Here is a 21,196-nt window from a genome sequence, read left to right as displayed (position 1 = left end):
TCAAACCCCTTCTCGAGGTGAGTGTGTTATATTTACTACCACTAGCACGTTCATATTCTTGCAAGAATGAATATGTATTCATAATGATTATCACATTGTTTTCACATTCACTTCAGGAATGGAACATAATAATCCATGCGTGCTTTATAAAATCTCATGCCATATCAATGAAAAATATCACTTTCACAAAGTGAAGGATTATTTTGAGAGCCATTATTGTTCTTATTACCATAATGATGACGATTATAATTTCGTCCATTACCACATCCACATCCATTCATACCTCCACGGTAACATCATGTCTTATTTTAGACTTATAGGACTGGTTGCCACTATTGGTGGCGATTGAATTTAATTTGCATATGCGAACTTTCATTAACCGAACTCAATCAAATAAAAAGTATCAAGCAAATATAGAAAAACACATAATCAATTAAAATCTACGTGTCCTTTGTGATAATTATCCCACTTTAAGATGGAAGAAATATGTCATAAAATAGAAAGGAAAAATATGTGCTCTCTCAAAAGTCTTCACTTCGTGTTTCTTAATATTAACACATAGGAATATAATACTTGTTATAGGAAAAATATTTATCGTTCTTTACACCAAAAATCCTTACATGATTTGATGAATTTTCAAGAAAAACTTTTCCGTAAAGCAAGTTTGTTCATGTATGGAAACATAAATAGCAAAGTGTAAAGAAACTTGAAAACTAATTAGAAAAGGCTAGCCGTGATGGGCCAATACATGTTGGGGTTGTACACCTTATATCGTCATCGTTGTTACTATATTATTAATATTAAATGATGCTACCGGCACTGGCCGCATCATAACAACTCAGTTGGCTAGAACTTCGTGTTGATAATGTGTTATAAAATATAACCCAAAGTAACAATATGAAACAAGGAAAAACAAACTAAGAGATATATGGAGAAAGAGAGAAGAGATTCTTATTTCTTCTTCAATTGTGTGTATTTTCCTATCTATTACAAGGCTTTTATATAGGTATGAAAAGTGAAAAAAATATGTCATTGAATATGTTATTAAACATAAAAAATATGTCATTGAATATGTCATTAAGCATTTGAGATGAAGATCATGGAGGAAGAGTAGACATCCACCATAATTTGATATTTCTTATAACACCTACTAATTTAAATTCACACTGAATTATAGCTTGTTTGGTCAAGTTTTTAGAAGAAAAAAATATTTTTGATAGAAGTAGAAGTTGTTTATGAGAATCGGAAAAAAATAGGGTCACGATCCAAAATCCAACTAGTCGTGATGGCACCTAACCCAACCCGCTAGGTAAGCCAACTTTCAACTATCCAATTCCAAAAATAATTATTTAAAGTAATTTAAGTGAATAAACATCTTAATCTTATACATCCCCCAAGAACTGGTAGTACAAATCATGAGCTTCTAAGAATAGAGTATACAAAGCGGAAATGAAATAAATACATAGTCTGTTTGAATAATACATAAACAGATCTTTTATAAATCTAAGGCTACCATGAACAAAACGCAGCTACAACATGAACGCAGGTACATCTTCAAGTCCCGCAACCATCGAGCACAGCAACAATAACAGCCAACATCTGCACGCAATGTGCAGAAGTGTAGTATCACTACAACTGACCCCATGTACTGAGTAAGTAACAAACCTAGCCGTAGGTTGAAAGTAGTGACGAGCTTCCACCAAGTCGGGTCCAAAATCAATAGTCCACAACAATCCATAACAACATGAAGCAAATAATACCAGAAATAACTCAGGGATAAAATACTCAGCCAAATAATGATTTCAAAAATTATAGTTCTTCCTTTCAAATATTTCAGTGAAAACCCAAATCGTATGCTGAAGTTTCCAATAATATAAATAGTTTGAAAACAATAAATTTCTCCCAAAATCTTGTCAATAATAAATAAGATGTTTCATTTTCCTTCCGAATAACCCGTGTAAAAACAAATGCATCACTATGCCCATCTGTCAAAAATATGTTAGAAATCATGAATGATGTGATGTTGTACAGCATGAGAAAAAATACATCTATATGCCTGTATATCATGTGTGCATGCCAATGCGATGCAATTCAGTGATAAAATCATAAATAGCCCCTTGGGCAGAACATCACTCATATACAGCCCCTCGGGCAACCTCACAGTCACTCGTGCCACTCGGGCATACCTCACAATCACTCTTGCCACTCGGGCATACCTCACAATCACTCATGCCTCCCAATCACTCAGCACTCGGCACTCGCACTCATTAGGTACCTGCGCTCACTGGGGGTGTGTACAGACTCCGGAGGGGATCCTTCATCCCAAGCGCTATAATCTGCACTGACAACTCACGTGCGATAATAATAAAGTATGCTGCAGGTGGGCAGCCCCGATCCACACTCATCCTCACCAATCAGGCCCTCGACCTCACTCAGTCATAAGTATGTTGCAGGCGGGCAGCCCCGATCCACACTTATCCTCACCAATCAGGCCCTCGGCCGATATCAAACATGTTGCGGCGTGCAGCCCGATCCCATGAATATGCAACATAAATCAGGCCCTTAGCCTTACTCAGTCATAAACCTCTCAAGCCACTCGGGCATCTTAGTAAAACAGGGCATTCGGCCCAAAATATTTTTATGCATCAAAATAGAGTCATAAAACTGAGTTATGATATGCAATGAAATGAATATGACTAAGTATGAATTTTCAGTTTAACACAATAATTCATAGCAATATGACCTCTGTGGGTCCCAATAATACTGGCACATAGCCTCAATATGATTATTAATATGCTTTTCAGCTCAATTTCTTTAACACATAAAATCGCATGGAAAATGCCAAGATTTTTTAACTATAAAATTCCACAGAAATAATTATGTCACAATTTCTATAGTTCACGGCCACACGCCTGTCACCTAGCATGTGCGTCACCTCCCAACAATTCACAAAAATACATATATTCAGGGTTCATACCCTCAACTCCAAGATTAGAAGAGTTACTTACCTCGAACAAGCTGAATCCAATATCGAGCAAGCTAAACAATGCTCCAGAAATCCCATTATGTGCGTATCAACTTCCAAACGGCTCGAATCTAGTCACAATTAATTTGATTCAGCCCACAAAATTTATAGGAATTAATTCCATATCAAAATACTAATATTTTCACAAAATTCGAAATTACGCCCCAAAAATCACCTACGAAACTCACAAAATATGACAACCCATCCAATTACAAGTTCAACCATACTAATTTCACTCAAATCCGACTCCAAATCGGTATTCAAACTTGAAAACTTCGATTTGTGACATTATAGAAATTTCCTTCTATTTCTCTTGAAGATTCAAAAATCTTACACCAAAAATGAAAATGAATTCATGGAATATAATCTCAAGGGAGTTAAGAACACTTACCCCAAGTTGTTTGGAAAATTTCATCTCCAAAATCGCCCAAACCGAGCTCCAAAATGAGAAAACTTCTCGGAACCCTCGTTTTTAAACACTGCCCAGGCATTTCCGCACCTGCGGTGCCTGGGCTCGCACCTGCGCATCAGCATTTGCGGACAAGAATGCGCGCCTGCGAAAAATAGCCGGCCCTCTAAAAACTCACATCTGCGGTCTTCGCAGATGCGCATTCCCCTTCGCACCTGCGGCCTCGCAGATGCGGCAAATTCCTCGCACCTGCGAGCACTGCCCAGTCCCACTCTTGGCCTCTTGTGCGGCTTATTTCACGCACATGCGGCTTCGCACCTGCGATCAAAATCTTCGCAGGTGAGATCACACCAGTAGGCAGCAGTTCCAGCATTTTCTTAAGTCCAAATTTGATCCGTTAACCGTCCGAAATTCACCTGAGGCCCCGGGACCTCAACCAATTGTATCAACAAGTCCCATAACATAACACAGACCTACTCGAGGCCTCAAATAACACCTAACGACATCGAAACGACGAATTACTCCTCAATCCGAAATCATTGAACCTTGAAGCTTCAAATTCTATAACTTACGTCGAAACACATCAAATCACGTCCGATTGACCTCAAAATTTACACACAAGTCACATTTCACATTACGGACATATTCAAATTTCCAGAATCGGATTCCGACCCCGATATCAAAAAGTCAACTCCCCGGTCAAACTTTCCAAAAATTCGACTTTCGGCAATTCACGCCAAATTCCACTACGGACCTCCAAAATAATTCCGGATACGCTCCTAAGTCCAAAATTACCATACGGAGCTATTGGAATTATCAGAATTAAATTCCGAGGTCATTTACACATAAGTCGACATTCGATCACTATTTTAACTTAAGCTTTAACCCTTGGAACTAAGTGTTCCAATTCATTCCAAAACCTCACCGGACCCGAACCAATTACCCCGGCAATTCACACAACAGCTGTAAAGTACAATTTGAGCAGTAAAGGGGAAAGCAAGGTTGTAATACTCAAAACGACCGGTCAGGACGTTACAAATAGTTTTTTCCCAAAAATACTTTTTTGAAAAGTACTTTTGAGAAAAATACACATGGAAATACTTTTTTAAAGCTCGGCCAAATACTAATTGATACTCAAAAGTACTTTTTAAATTAACTAGTTTTAGTGTACGTGCATTACACGTGTTTACTGCGTCAATAAATAAAATTTATATACAGAAACAACAACTTGTTGTGTGTGTACCCCATACATGAAGTACATGACTTTAACAACAACAGCAACATACCCAGTAAAATCCCACTAGTGGGGTGTGGGGAGAGTGGAGTGTACGCAGACCTTACCCCTACCCCAAAAAGGGTAGAGAGGCTATTTTCGGGAGACTCTCGGCTCAACAGAAGAGACAATAATATCATAAAAGAAACAAAAGAAAAGGCATGTAACAACAAAAGATGCCAGAAAGATAATAACAGCAACGAATAAGTGAAAGGACAATAACACAAAACTATGCAAAACAACAATATGAACACAATATAGGCCGCTAACAAACCTAAACAAAACTCTATCAGACTACTCGGTACAAAGAGGGAAGAACTCTCGACTACCCCCTGGCCTACTACTCTAATGCTCGAACTCCACATGTTACTATCAAGATCCATGTCCTCGGTGATCTGAAGCCGCGCCATGTCCTGCCTGATCACCTCGCCCCAATACTTCTTAGGCCGCCCTCTGCCTCTTGTCGTACCTGCCAAAACCAACCGCTCACACCTCCTAATCGGGGCATCTATGGTTCTCCTTTGCACGTACCCGAACCACCTAAGCCTCGCTTCCCGCATCTTGTCGTCCACGGGGGCAACGCCCACCCTCTCTCGAATATCTTCATTCTTTATCTTATCTAGTTTAGTATGCCCGCACATCCATTTCAACATCCTCATTTCGGCTACTTTTATCTTCTGGATATGTGAATTCTTTACTGCCCAACACTCAACCCCATACAACATAGCTGGTCTAACCACCGCTTTGTAAAACTTACCTTTGAGTTTCGGCGACACATTCTTGTCACACAAGACTCCAGACGCTAACCGCCATTTCATCCACCCCACCCTAATATGATGCGTGACATACTCGTCGATCTCCTCATCTCCCTGGATGATTGACCCTAGGTACTTGAAACTTTCTCTCTTGGGGATGACTTGTGAGCCGAGCCTCACTACCATGTCCGCTTCCCCCGTCACGCTGCTGAACTTACACTCCAGATATTCCGTCTTTGTCCTACTCAACTTGAAACCTTTGGACTCCAGGGTCTGCCTCTAAACCTCTAGTCTCTCATTCACGCCTCCTCGCGTCTCATCAATCAGAACTAAATTATCAGCGAACAACATACACCATGGCACCTCCCCTTGAATATGGTGTGCCAGGGCGTCCATCGCCAGGGCAAATAAGAACGGGCTAAGCGCAGATCCTTGGTGTAACCCCATAACCACCGAAAATAGCTCCGAGTCACCTCCCGCGGTCCTAACCCGTGTCCTAACTCTATCATACATATCTTTTATCGATCATACATATCTTTCACAACATAGGTATCGAAGAAAATGCATAAAAAATTTCATTTAGCAAGAGTGCCATTTTATATAAAAAGGAGAAAGGTATATAGTAAGACCCCATATAGGATTATGCATAGGAAGTACATGACTTTAAGAATTACATAAATACTTATAAAATAAATATCATAGAAAAAAGTGTAAATTCTTTAAAATGATCAATTTCAAAGGATGAGGAGAATTTATTTTATATTTATCCTAATATAAAGATATCTTCTTTTTAAAGTCATTATATTCGGATTTCCTCCATAGTTTAACTAAAGAAATTAAGGAATTAGTAAAAAAATTTTTAGCTGAATTCAAAGTTATAATGTTAAGATTTAGTTTATCTTTAAGCATAACTTTTTGTATCGAAGATTGCCGATGACCAAAGAAAAAGAAGGAAGATATCAAACAGATTTAGAACGTAAGAATTGAACCCAACACAAAAAAGAAGCAAAAGAAAACTTACCTAGATAATTAACGGTTGGGTTTTGAAGACCAAGTAGGCTATCCTCCCTATAATAACTAAGAAAGAATACAACAGTTGTCCCATAATATGCATACAAAACAAAACTTAGATTTTCATAAAAAAACAAAAACTCTATTACGTAATATGAAACAAAGAAACAAACTCACATGTGATTAATCAATCATGTCAGTACTTATAAAAGTTTAAGAAAAATAGAGCCTATTTTGTATTTTAATTCGATATAATATTTGAGTGTCTTTTTTGAAGGAAGTATAAACCGTTCTTTTTAGGACAGGTAGTGGAAGTATTCTAAGTCTAGGACAGTTTAGAAGGGCTCTGGGAAGTATAATTCACTTAGCATTAGAAGGTGAAATCTAAAAGTTATAGTTCAACTCAGATATAAATGCTGTAAATTTATTTAGCTTATTATTAAAAGGACAAAATTGAAAAAAAAAAAAAAAAGAAAGCATTACGACTAAAAATGGTTGCCCACCAGAAACCAGAAAATCATGCTCTCTTTGATTTAAGAATAGAGTTTTGAACGTTATTTCTGAGATTATAGCCTATTATCAATAAAAAAAATAAAGTGACCTCGAAATTAAATATTCATCTTAATCATAAAATAATAATTCAATTTTTGTCTACCTAGATCTCTCTTTTTTTCTTTACTTCCATATCTACACCTTTTTATTCTATTTTACTGTTCTCTCTCAACCACAAATTTGGCTTCACGTGAAGACATGACAAAGAATGAGAATTTCAAACACCTACTCTCAAACTTTTATATACACGGGTTATGGGTACATTGTATATAACAAAATGGCTTCTTCTCATTTACCTACGCATGGTTATTCGATATTTGTACTGGTCCGAGATAATTGATTCGACAAACTATTTGAAATACGCGAACAAAAAATATTAGATCAATTAATAATTTTTCTATAGAATAGATCATAGGCATGACATGGAGAAAATCATCAGTATTAACAGAACAAAAATCATACCGATAATACTTCTCAAATAAATAAACAGCCTTAGATCTAGACTTGCCAGAATAACTCAGGTTGAACTCAAACTTCTTGTCAAAGCAAAAATAGGGGATAGCTCCAATATTTTTCTCCAAAAAATAAAATATTTATTAAATAATTACAAGTATATTGTTGAAGTACAAAATTACAAACTTGATCCATTTTTGAAATACATAGAAATATGGAATCAGTTTATACAAAGAATTCATGTTACAGAAGGATACAAATAATTTCAAACTTGGTCCATTCTTTAAATACATGAAATCAATCTCCACGAAAGAATTTATGTGGAACCTCCTTAATTTATTGGTGTAAGAAAATAAACAAAATTAAAGAATACACCTAAACCTGCAAGGAATTCAATGTGTCGAAATAAAATTGATTGGTTAATATTTAATAACAAACAAAGAGCCTCCTAAACATAAACCTACAATTTTATAACCAAAAAAAAAAGATTATTACTCCTAAACCTAAAAGGAGTTCAAAGTGCACAAAATAGATTGTTTGGTTACAGTTCAATTATAAATTTGTTATTTTATATAGTTTAAACAAGGAAGAATTTGATACACAAAATATAAGTTATTTTAAAGGTCTAAATATTAGGAAAATATTTAAATAAAGTCCTAAATATTAGAAAAATATCTTAAATTATAATTTTGCCTAATGTGAAATATGTTTTTAAAGGGTAAAAAAGGCAAACAACATTTCGATACGGGCTTCGTGCTTTTAATATAGTATATAGAGTATAGATTAGATATTTTTAAAGAGTAAAAAGGCAAACAACATTTCGATAGGGGTTTCGTGCTTTTAATATAGTATATAGAGTATAGATTAGCTAAACTCAAACTGCTTGTAACTAAAAGTACTTTTCTGAAAAATACTTTTTGAGAAAAACTCTTTTCAAAATAAGCTAATTTTAGAAGTTTGGCCAAACAAACTATTAATTTACGTAGGAATTAACAAGGTTTCTACTATCCAACAATTAGTTAAACAACATTTTGATACCAATAACAATGATTTATCTTTGTAAGACAACCAGAAATATTTATTCACCGTGTGATAAGCCATATTTTCTAATTGAATTATTGAGTTAAAGTAACATCTTCTTTGCAAATGTATTGCATGACTTTCTTTTTCTTCAAGTATTGCATAACTCAAAATTAAGAATTACATAATCTCACGTGAACTCCACCGTCACACCAAAACCAATTCTACCATCTTTCCCCCAAATGGCCCTAAATTTATCCGAAATACTCCCGAGCCCTCGGGACCCTGTCCGATCATATCAACTAGTCCCAAAATATAACACGAACTTGCTTGAGGTCTCAAATCACACAAAATAATATCCAAATCACAAATCGCACTTCATTCCAAACTTAATGAACAAATCAAACTTCCAATTTCAAATTCTCATGTCGAACCACGTCTAACCAACCCGGAATGACCTCAAATTTTACACACAAACCCCAAATAACCTAACGAATCTATTTCAGCTCCCGAAACAACAATCCGAGTCCGATAACATCAAAGTCAACTCCCGGTCAAACCTATGAACTTTCCAAACCTTCAACTTTCTAACTTTCGACAATTAGAGCCAAAACATCTTAGGAACATCTAAATCCAAACCCGTACATACGCATATGTCCAAAATCGCCATACAAACCTATTGCAACCATCAAAATACGAACCCGATTTACTCAAAAGTCAAACTTTGGTCAACTCTTCCAACTTAAAGCTTCCAAATTGGAACTTACTCTCCCAAATCAACTCTGAACCGCTCGAGGTTAGACTAGATACTTAGTGGGTACGCGTTGATTTACGTATTCATACTACACTTCTGCACTAATTGTGCAAGTAGTGAGACAGGTCATCTAAGCATGTAGGCGCAACTGTTGAGAAGACTTTGTGGTGAGCTGCATTCCATGTTACGATCCGTAGCACACTAAGTCTCGTCCTATTCATTTACTGTATTCTGTCTATTTTCTATTACAGATAGTTGTTGTAACAGTATTCTGTATTCCAGTAGATGCTCGTGCACTTGCAACATCAAATTTTGAGGATCTAGACTATTGTTCTCGGTTGCATTTCTTATATGACATGCGATTTTATATTATCATATTTAATCATGAAGATAATATCAATATTTTACTACGAAAATGAGATGATTTCGCTTATTTATTTCATTTCTTGTTTTGAAAAGTGTTATGAAATATCGTTCGTTCATTGTATTGATTTACTTTGGCTTGCCTAACGGCGGCATTGGGCACCATCACGACCTATGGTGGGAATGGGATCGTGATACGAACTAAGTGATAAATCTCAAAACGATCGATCGGTCGTTACATTCTCTCCCATTTAAACATATGTTCTTACTCGAACGTGCCAAGAGTCATTCCCAAAGCTGGCAAATAACTAAATAACTCACCATACAAATACCCATGTATGAATATACTATCACCAAATTGTAAAATTTTATAGTCGAACATTCCACCGATTTGAACGTCAATTAGTCTCTAGTCTTTTGTCCCAACGCTGATAACTTGGAACGTCAATTAGTCTCATTAGTAGTTCTGTACCTCCGTTGGCATGATTTGATATATGAGAAAAATATCAATTTCGAGGTGCAACAACTACTCATTCATTTGAGAGATATTATTGAGTAATTCCCAAAACATTTTTACGCTTGAGGGGAAACGGAATTGGTATAGCACTTCCATCAATTAGACATCGCTGCCTGCCAATTGGAAAACTTATCTTTCTCTTGTCCAGATTATTACTCGAGCTATGGGCCTTAAGGACATGACTTTACCAAAAGATCTCCACATCTCATATAGTAAACTAGGATTTAATGCGTCTCAATCATGAGAAATCATATAATGAAGAGGAAACGACATAGTAGTTCTGCAGTCGGAACTTAAAGCGCATAATTCATGATGTTAAACACAGGCATTTTTAGAGTCTAGAGAGCAAAACAAACTTGTTTGTATTATTGTATATCAACATTCTCTCTGACAAGTCACAATTTCTAAACATCTTCGGGAAGCAGACGGCAAAACACCAGCATCCTTCACTTCTCTTCACACATCAAACTGGAAAAGACATGCTGAGGAAGCAGAAAGGTGCAGGTGGCCCGATATCAGCCATATTCCTTCAGACTTCATTGGAAAAGCATGAAAACTTTAAACGGTAAACAACAGAGACAAGTGAAAAAGCTTAAAGGAAGACCTCATTCGCACCATAAGTCATAACTGCTGGTTGAGATAATGGTCTGCATCTGACTTTCCTCCACCGCCCAAATACCCTGCAACAGTCCCAAAAACATTTGAAACAGCACCACTCAACCAGGAGGTACTTCGAGTTACTAAGCCGGTCGGTGTCTGTCCCATCTCTTCAAGCATAATCTGTGGCTCTTCTGCCATCAATATGTCTAGCCGTCGCTTAATCATATAAGCCTTTATGGCTTCGGCCCCTTCAACTATAACTTCCTTTGGAGGTATCACAAGAGGGTTCTCGTCCAACTTAAGCACAGTCAGGTTGTCAAGGCGGCCAAATGTATCAGGCAGTTCATGGATCTGGTTGTTGCTCAGATCAAGTTCCTTTAGATTTATCAAATCACCAATTGTGTCAGGAAGCTCAGTTAGGTCACTGAAATTGTTACTCAGGTTGAGGATCTCAAGATTTGTCAAGTTCCCAAATGAACGTGGAAGCCCATGTAGTTCATTGAAGCGCACATCTAAAAGGCGCAGGGACTTTATCTCACCAATGGAAGTGGGTAAGGAACGGAGCTTGTTAAGAGAAAGTGAAAGCCTTTTTAGATTTACCAGTTCAAACCCAATATTTGTTGGCAAATAAGAAAGCTTGTTTAGGCTTGCATCCAACTCCACTAACGACCTGCAAATCAGGCACAATAAAGAGTAGTCTGAGAGAACTGACAAGTCTAAATTAGTGTCTTCGGGATGGGTGAAGGGCTAAATAAGCTCATTTCTGAACGACTATTACCTGCAATGACAAATGCTATCCGGCAAAGTGATAAGCTTATTTCCAGAGACATCTAAGATCTTCAAACTAAACAGCAGACCAATGGAGTCTGGCAGCGATTCCAAGAGATTAGAAGAGAGATGAAGCTCCTCAAGGTTTTCCAAGCTCGCAATTGAATCAGGAATAACCTGTTTTCCCCAGAATTTTAGAAGCAAACAATTGCAAAAATTTGACATTCCAAACAACGTGCTTTTGTTCTCATTCAACCATCACAAACAACAATGCATATGCATTTTATTAATATATGTTACAGTGGCATAAATATTATGCAATTGGCAGATACAAGAAGCATGAAGAGGATACCCAGGAGGGAAATGATGCACTTAATTGGCAGTTTCAGAGAAGCATCGGGACATTATCCATATTGTTAAGCAGAAGCAAAGTCTAACAACATGGCATCTGTATCCACTGAACAGGAAACTGTATGGTACCATATATAGCAACGGAACTAGCTTCAAAGATCAAGTACCCACTGGTTCTCTAAATAGAATAGCTTTGTTGTGACACATCACAATGGACATCGTTCCACATTTAACTTTTAAGGTAGTCAACAGTATTACTTCAAGTGATCCATATGACCCCTACTAGGTACAGATGGAGTAATTGATTGATTGAGCACCTATACTATGATGAATTGACAAGCAATAATTATAGAGCTCTAAACTTGCTATGAACTTCTTAATTAAGGTAACAGCAATGGAATTTTCTGCCGATTCAAATGGTTGACAATATGACAATCATATTCATTACCACCTCTACCAAAACTAGCTGTCCATATTTGTTTCCCTATAGTCAAACAAAGTGATCTTTGACTAAGACTTCTAAATGTATTCTTTCATCACTTTCATACAACAAAAACTGCAACCTCTATCATTCTTCAATATATGAATTGATCTATATCAGATTTAACTTTGAAATTGGTCAAATTGACCAGCAGAAAGCAAAAACTGACAGATAAAATGGAGTGGAGAGAATACAATATTACCTTTTTGGGGGGACTTGGATACTAAAAGACAACTATCAGGGAGACGAGAGTGGAGACGAGAGTGCAGAATAATATTATCCTTTAGTTATTCTTCAAGAAGCGCAGTGGACCCAGGAATGATAATGGTGTGATGAGTAATGTTCTCCTAGAAGGGACAAGAAGAGTAACTGGGTGCTCAATTCAAGTTTACCATAATCAGATGTGAGGTTCTCAAGCTTCTTGCACCTTCACCAGTTCAAAGAAACCTAATCCCCTTTAATGATGCCCACTGGTTCCATTGTTTGATCTCTTCGTAGTGAAGATACAAAATTACTACTTCTTCCTTCCTAAATAAGAAGACTGGCCGGGTTCAAAGTACCAGGTCAGTCCACTTGATTTCTATGTGATTAAGTTTTAAAAAAATTTAAAATAAAACTCGCATACTTAGAAGCTATACGAAACTAATATAATTATGATTTTTTTATATTCAAAAGTATTGAAATTTTGTAAAAATATCCTACTCAAAGCAGAAATTGTTTGACTCCCAAGTAGCGTAGTGTCATTCTCTTTAAGATGGACTCTTATTATTCAAAAGAAAAAGTGTCTCAAAAGCCACAGGATGATCAGCTTACAATAGTAAAAAGCAGTAAACCATGTAACAGAGTTACTAATAAAGCGCGGAAAAGGTGCAGAAATAGAGATAGAGACCCTCTAAACCCATCAGCCCCAGAAATTGAAATGACATTCATGGTACTCAAATCCAGAATTACATTTTATCTAGCACTTTGGCCCACTTTCAGCTACTACCAATAGGTATAGCATAAAAAAAACAAAAAGACACCAGAAAAAGTCGTGCATGATTGCTGCAGCTCTCACCTTACCATATTTCAGCCATCTAGCTATAGACACATCCGGTTAAACGTATGGCTAGGAGTTTGATATACAGTATATAACTTGCCACGAAATGCAACAAGTCATCATGTAGTTGACATTTTAATACAGACCACAAGTTAAAACCCAAGAAATGAAGTCGAGAACAAGCAGTATGAAATGTAACTTCAAGTAGGGATTTTGGAACTAGGGCATACCGCGAGTTGGTTATTGGACAAATTAAGCACGATTAAGGAGCGAATCTTCCCAAAAGCTTCAGGCAGCATCCTCAGCTGCCTGCCGGATAAATCAACCCTTTCTACACTCTTCCCTGGCGCCTCCTGCAAAATAGCAATAACTTCCTCATTCACTTCCTCTTTGAACTCAGAACTCTTCTCACCAAACGCCTGTTCAAGTGCTTCCGCATCACCACCAGCAACGGCGGTCTCATAAATCTTCTCCAACCTTCGCTCCGCGTCCTTCAACATCTTCTCATACGCCTCGTGCAACTCATCCAAAGCTATCAACGCCTTATACTCCTCTTTCTCCTGTTCCGCAGCCTTTCGACACTCGTCCTCTTTAACCGCCAAGTCCGATCTCCAATCCTCCCTCTCCATCTCCGGCGGACGTGGCGAAAGGACAACCTCCTCGAGACGCTTGGACAAGTTGGCTTCAATCTCGGCTAGCTTCATCCTGGAAGTGTCGACAAGCTCGTGATCAGGCCGCTCGCCTAGGGTTTTGAGCATTGATCTGGTCTGTGCCACGTCAGCAACGGCTGAGTTCATTGCGGCGACGACCTTAGGGTCGGTGAGATGAGGCATACGCTCGGTGATGTCGAAGTGAGGTTCTTTGGGAGGTTGAGGGAGGGGTTGGGGCTGTTCGATGTCGAATTCATCGGCGGCGGTGCGTTTAGGGCCAATACTGGGAAGCTTGGACATGACGTAGGAGAGAATTGGGAATTTGGTAGGGTTTGGATCCATGGCTGCTGCTACTACCGGGAGATTTGAGATCAGAGATTATCTTCTGAAATTGAGAAGGGATTTTCGGGTTTTAGAGTTGAAAAAGAGTAGTGTGATAACTGATAGTGTGAAAGTATGCGTCAACTCGTGAGCAGGCAAGGCCGGCTGACGAACTAATCCATGATAACCGTTTTCTACGGTTCGATCGCATCTAAAAGATAAAGATAAAGATAAAATATAAAAAGAGATCGCATCTCGATTTTTTAGGAAGAAAAAGAAAGGAGTATTAGTTTGGGGGTGTAGATCCAATCTTTTACTCTTCACTAGTAGAATTTTCTAAAATTTGAATGTGACATTAATCTGTGTTTTGTCATAAAATTGATAACTTTTTAGCGTTAGTGCCAACCAATAATAAGTATTAGATCACCTCATTTTTACTATCCAACTTTTTTCCTAAGGTATTGACACAAATTAAATGATAAGGCTGAAATGAAATGTAGATAATACTCTATCAAGCTTTCGAGCAGTCTTGATGTTTAACTGACACTCAATCTATAAACATACTCAAGCAGTTGGCACTTGGCAGATATATAGGGACCAGACCTGTTGAGAAAGCTTGCTAATAGAAAGAAATATACTCTTAAAACAAAGCGGACAAGTCTAGAAATGTCGAATCCGAATTTTTTTATGCCGAATTATTGATCCAAACTTTATTTGATCTTGAACATCTATTCGTAAAAAGTTATTATACCCTAAAACCTTAAACTTAAAAATTATTGAAGAAATGTTCAATTTTAAGATTTTTAACATTGAACCCATTATATTTTTAAAGTTATGGGTTAATATTTACTATTTTTATAATTTTAATGAATTTTTACATACAAATTTTTAATTCGCGTCAAAAGTTATGGGTTCAATTGAACCCGCAGCCACTAAATTACGTCCGCCTCAGAGGATGATTCTAGTAGAACTAGAATAAATAAACAAACGCAAACAACAATCAAAGGCATTAAAGCTGGTGAACAACGAGTGAGTAGTACTTTAACCACATTTTGTACGTTTTATTTTGTCTTCCATTGACAATTCATAGTTTACATGAGAGATCCTTGAGCAGTGCAGCTCATCCAAAAGAGACTTGCTATCATCAAGTTACTTGTGTAGAGACCGAAATTTTAACGGATCAAGTTAAATCATAAATTTAAGATAATATAAGACTCTTGAAATCCTAGGAGCTTATTAGGATTGTTTGGAAGTTAGTCTACCCTAAACCTTAACTCACACCTCTATAAAGGGATACATATTCCCTTGAAGAGGCGTCTCAAAAATCCCATAAACTCTTGGGATATTTGCGAAGAGATCAAAATATGGCCGGATACTTCTTGACAATCAAATAGTTCAAGAAGCTGGAGATCAAATACATCCCAGGAGGTCTGTATCATCCTACATTCGAGAAATACGCTATCATTTAAGTTAACATCTCCAGAGTATAAACAGGGGCGGAGCTACAAACCCAGCTATGAGTTCGCCTCATCCTATAACTTTTGTTCAAATAGTGTACATGTTAAAAAATTCATTAAATATATACAGATAATACCTGCTCGTAGAATTGAATGACACAAATGAATGAAAACAGAAATGCAGTCGACCTTCTTCATCTTGACACCTAGCACCGTGCCTAGCATCAACCCCTCGACCTTTGCGCAAAATTATTATAAGTGAGGGTTCCACATGGTTGACCTGTTAGAACATGTGCAGCGGAAGCAAGCAAACAATTCAGGTATCAAATACATGTAAACTAGACAATGCTATAATTGCTAGATTAGAAGCACTAACCTCTTGAAATCATTGCACAAATCCTCCACACAGCTAGAATCCAGGGCTGCAGTCTTCTGCTATATGCCTAGTAAAACCTTGGACGAATTTGCTTTGAGTGGGCAAGAACAATACAACTCTAAAAAGTAAGTTATTGGGTGAAATTAGTCTTCCTTAAGTAGACTAGTTTTTGGCCGAAAATCAGCTCCAAAAACGTGTAGGATTCTACTTGCACCAGTAGAATCATGCTCTAACTCTACCGGATGACTTTTTTTCCAAGTCACTTTTTACCCAAGTTAAGTCCAGATTTTTACTAGGTATAGCAGGGACCACAGAAATAATAAGATGCTGTTAATTATAGCATTAATTCGAAATTAGCATGAATTAATTCTTACTATAATTAATTACAGTTTATTCCACCAAAAAAACAGCAATTGAACTCCTCAATATGAATTTTAAAAATACAGTAACACTTATTTTAACTCCCCATGTTAAGATCTCAAATACCAGTTAATTAAATTAAATCACTGAAAATTTAATTTAATCAACTAATTAAATCATTTATACTTCCGCTTAAATCATTTTATGTGACGGATACAAAATCCACCGGCCGGGTTTTCATATGAAAACTTATGAGCTCACATAAAGGGGTATCGTCAAACTCAAACCAAGTCATGGATTCTATCAACTAATTATTATTTCACAAATGTTATTCGTTATTGTCCAATCTATTAGGCATACACTAACTCTGAATAGAGTCGTACCTTTTGATAAATCAAAACAATAAACAAATTACATTGATCATAATAATTATATCAAGATTAGGAGTATAAGCTCATTTAATGAATTAGAGAAAATGTTTTATATATATATTCAGTACAAAAACATCTTTTCTCTACTTGGTCCGTTCAATATACATTATGTATACTAGCACAAGAAGTCGGAGTAAAACCACTCCCATAATCAAGACAAATTATACCATAATCTTGTGCTACAATCATCAAGATATTTTGTCCAATAATATCTTTGATTGTGAACATAGTTTATTAATTATGTGAATAATTATGTGAACCGATAATTTAATCTTTTGTGCATGAGCTAAGACTCCATACACTAAATTGTCTACTACATAACTAAAAGGACACACATGTAACAAATGATCTATTTAAAATAGTACTTTATTGAAGCGAATAAATTAAATAAATAATTATTCTATAATGAATAAAATAAAATACTATGTCTAAACCGCATGGTTAATAGTATATCCCAACAATCTCTCACTTAGACTCATAACCATGCGTCTACTACTCTAATACTCATTCCTTCTACATGCTTGTCAAAAATCTTGTGTGTCAAGCTCTTTGTAAACGGGTCTGCCAAATTGTCCTCTGACGCAATATTCAACACTCTTGCATCACCTCTCTGAGTTATGTCCCGAATTAAGTGATATGTACGCTCAATATGCTTACTCATTTTATGTCTTTTTGGTTCCTTCGAGTTTGCAACTGCACCACTATTGTCACAATAAAGTACAATCGGTGCTTGAAGCGAAGGAACTACATTAAGCTCTTTTAGAAAGTTCCTGAGCCAAATAACCTCTTTAGTTGTCTCACATGCAGCCACATATTCGGCTTCCATGGTGGAATCAGCAACACATGATTGCTTGATGCTCCTCCAACTTATGACTCCACCTCCTAAGGTAAAAACATATCCTGAGGTAGATTTTTAGAATCTCTATCTGACTGGAATTCTGAATCAGTATAGCCAATGGGTGCACACCTGAGTGATACACCAACATATAATCTCAAGTCCTTTTCAAGTACTTGATTATATGCTTAACGACAGTCCAGTGTTCTCGTCCAGGGTTAGACTGAAATCTACTAACCATGCCAACAGCAAAGCAGATATCAGGTCTAGTACATAGCATAGCATACATGAGACTCCCTACAGCAGAAGCATAAGGGATCGCCTTCATCTTTTCTATCTTACTAGTCATTTTTGGGGACTGATCTTTCGACAGAGAGATTCCATATCTAAAAGGGAGAAAGCCTTTCTTGAAATCTTGCATGCTAAACCTGGTGAGAATAGTATCAATATAAAGTGCTTGGGATAAGCCTAATATCCTTCGCTTGCGATCTCGCATAAGCTTGATCCCAAGGATATGTGCCACCTGCCCCAAGTCTTTCATATCGAAACGTGAGGATAACCATTCCTTTATTGAATTCAACATGCTCACATTATTTCCTATGAGCAAAATATTATCTACGTACAAAACCAAAAATGTAACTTTATCTCCATCCCACTTCTTATAGACACAAGACTCATTTTCACATTGATCAAAATCGAAGGTTTTAATCAATGCCTCAAAACAAGTGTTCCATGATCTAGAAGGTTGTTTCAATCCATAAATAGATTTCTTTAATTTACACAACATGTGCTCATTGCCACTTTTTATGAAACCAACTGGTTGTGCCATATAGATGCACTCATCAAGACTTCCATTTAGAAAAGCCGTCTTGACATCCATTTGCCAAATCTCATAATCGTAACGAGCAGCAATGGATAAGAGAATTCTAATGGATTTAATCACGGCTACTGGCGAAAAGCTTTCCTCATAATCGATCCCTTCTTTTTGAGTAAGCCCTTTTGCAACAAGCCTAGCTTTAAAAGTTTGCACTTTTCCATCCACTCCTCTCTTTTTCTTATAGATCCATCTACAACCAATGTGTTTGACTCCAGTAGGTGGTTCTACAAGATCCCATACTTGATTGGAGTACATGGACTCCATTTCAGATTTCATAGCAGCAACCCATTTATCAGCATCTGTATCATGTAGTGCTTCGTCGTAATTAATAGGTTCCGTGTTGGGTTCTTCAGGGATTCTATCATAAGATTCTCCCAAGAGCGCAAAACGGAGAGGTTTTCTTATAATTCTCCCACTACGACTAGTCACTACAGGTGCAGTATTTTGTTGTTGAATTACAACATCATTTTCCGGAACTCAACCGTCAATGTTATCCTCCATACCTTGCGGTGTTGGGATATCATTAACTTCTTCCTGGAGTGCAGGCTGCATAACAATTTCAGGTTGCTCAATAATCTGAGGTTGCTCAATAATCTGAGGTTGCTCAACATTACCCCTACTACTTTGGGATAGTGAGATGTCAGGCAATTGCTCTTGTGCATTCTGCTGCCTATTAGCATTTCTCCCACTACGATAATGCAGTGGTATGTCAATACTGGCTTCCGAAATACGTTCCATAGATGAGTCATTAGTTACTCCATTACTTAATTCCTGTAAAACTAGTTTACTTCTAGGAATATGGTTCATTAAATAGTCCTCTTCTAAAAATATGGCATTTGTCGTAACAATTACCTTCTTTTCTTTGGGACAATAAAATAAACCGCCTTTAGTTCCTTTTGGATATCCAATAAAAATGCATACTTCTATCCTCGATTCTAATTTATCCGCTTTCCCATTCAGCACATGTGCTGGACAACCCCAAACCCGAATGTGCCGTAAACTTGGCTTGCACCCAGTCCACAATTCTACTGGAGTTGAATGTATTGACTTTGAAGGAACTAAATTTAGAATGTAATTTGTTGTTTCTAAAGCATATCCCCAAAAGGAATAAGGCAAATCTGAATAACTTAACATTGATCTAACTATTTCCATAAGGCTCATATTTCTTCTTTCTGCCACACCATTTTGTTGTGGTGTTACTGGAGCAGATAATTGAGATGTAATTCCGGAATCTGATAAGTATTTAATGAATTCCGCATAAAGGTATTCACCACCACGATCAGATCGTAATGTTTTGATATATTTATCATGTCATTTCTGTCACGGCCCGAAATTTCCACCTTCGGACCGTGATGGCGCCTAATATTTCACTTGCTAGGCAAGCCAGCGTTAGAATAATATTGTCCATTTTTAAAATAATTTTTAAATTTATTAATAATAGAGAACAATTGCGGAAGTAACGTCTGAAATATAGTGAATAATCCATAAAAACAACGGTGTCTAAATATCATCCCAGAATTTGGTGTCACAAGTGCATGAGCTTCTAGAATAAATACAAATAAATATCTGAATAAATAAAGTTGTCTGTAAATAAACACACAGCTAAAGTAAAATAGACAGGGACTTCAGAACTGCGGACGCCATGCAGTTATACCTCAAGTCTCCTCTGGTAGCTGAAATCCGAGCAAGTCTATGGTGCGCTGCTGGGACCAACTCTGAAATCTGCACAAGAAGTGCAGAGTATAGTATCACTACAACTGACCCCATGTACTGGTAAGTACTGAGCCTAACCTCGACGACGTAGTGACGAGACTAAGGCGACTCACTTACATTAACCTGTGCGCAATATTAGTAACAACAACAATAATAAAAATAAATCAGGTAATTCATTTATAATAATTGAAGCCAACTCAGCAGTCATAACCAATTGTCATTTCCATCAATTCTGTTGCAGCGTGCAACCCGCTCTCACAACATATTCATATTCAATTATATTGCAGCGTGCAACCCGCTCTCACAATATATTCACATTCAATTCTGTTGCGGCGTGCAACCCGCTCCTCCAATATATTCACATTCAATTTTGTTGCGGCGTGCAACCCGATCCATCAATATATATATATATATATATATATATATATATATATATATATATATATATATATATATATGTCGACTTTTAAATAAGTCTGTTGTGGCATGCAACCCGATCCTCCAATATGGACTTTTAATAAGTCTGTTGCGGCGTGCAACCTGATCCTCCAATATGGATTATTAATAAGTCTGTTGTATATTTATTTCAATCAAATATATATATAAACTTTTAAGTAAGTCTATTGTATATTTATTTCAATCAAGTATATATATATATATATAGACTTTTAAATAAGTCTGTTGCGGCGTGCAACGCGATCCTCCAATATGGACTTTTAATACGTCTGTTGCGGCGTGCAATCCGATCCTCCAATATGTTCATTATAATCAATTCTTATAGAAGAAATTTCCCAAATAAATGCAA

The 21,196-nt window shown here is 36.9% G+C and overlaps 1 protein-coding gene across 2 annotated transcripts; it reads right to left on the bottom strand.

The window, feature by feature from the left end:
- Window positions 1–10,475: 10,475 nt before the first annotated feature.
- Window positions 10,476–14,647, bottom strand: LOC104106806 (plant intracellular Ras-group-related LRR protein 1-like). 2 transcript variants are annotated; one of them, XM_009615437.4, is made up of 4 exons: window positions 13,602–14,647; window positions 11,511–11,677; window positions 10,748–11,402; window positions 10,476–10,666 (listed from the first exon to the last, which is right to left on the bottom strand). In XM_009615437.4, exons 1-3 carry the CDS (start codon window positions 14,361–14,363, stop codon window positions 10,754–10,756), a joined length of 1,578 nt encoding a protein of 525 aa, XP_009613732.1. In that variant the 5' UTR covers window positions 14,364–14,647; the 3' UTR covers window positions 10,476–10,666; window positions 10,748–10,753. The 2 variants fall into 2 exon arrangements, with proteins under 2 accessions (XP_009613732.1, XP_009613731.1); XM_009615436.4 differs by having other exon boundaries at window positions 10,476–11,402.
- Window positions 14,648–21,196: the final 6,549 nt, after the last annotated feature.

The sequence above is a fragment of the Nicotiana tomentosiformis genome, chromosome 3 (genome assembly GCF_000390325.3).
Source record: "Nicotiana tomentosiformis chromosome 3, ASM39032v3, whole genome shotgun sequence".
Lineage (NCBI taxonomy): Eukaryota > Viridiplantae > Streptophyta > Magnoliopsida > Solanales > Solanaceae > Nicotiana > Nicotiana tomentosiformis.
This window is presented reverse-complemented; position numbering and strand designations above follow the sequence as displayed.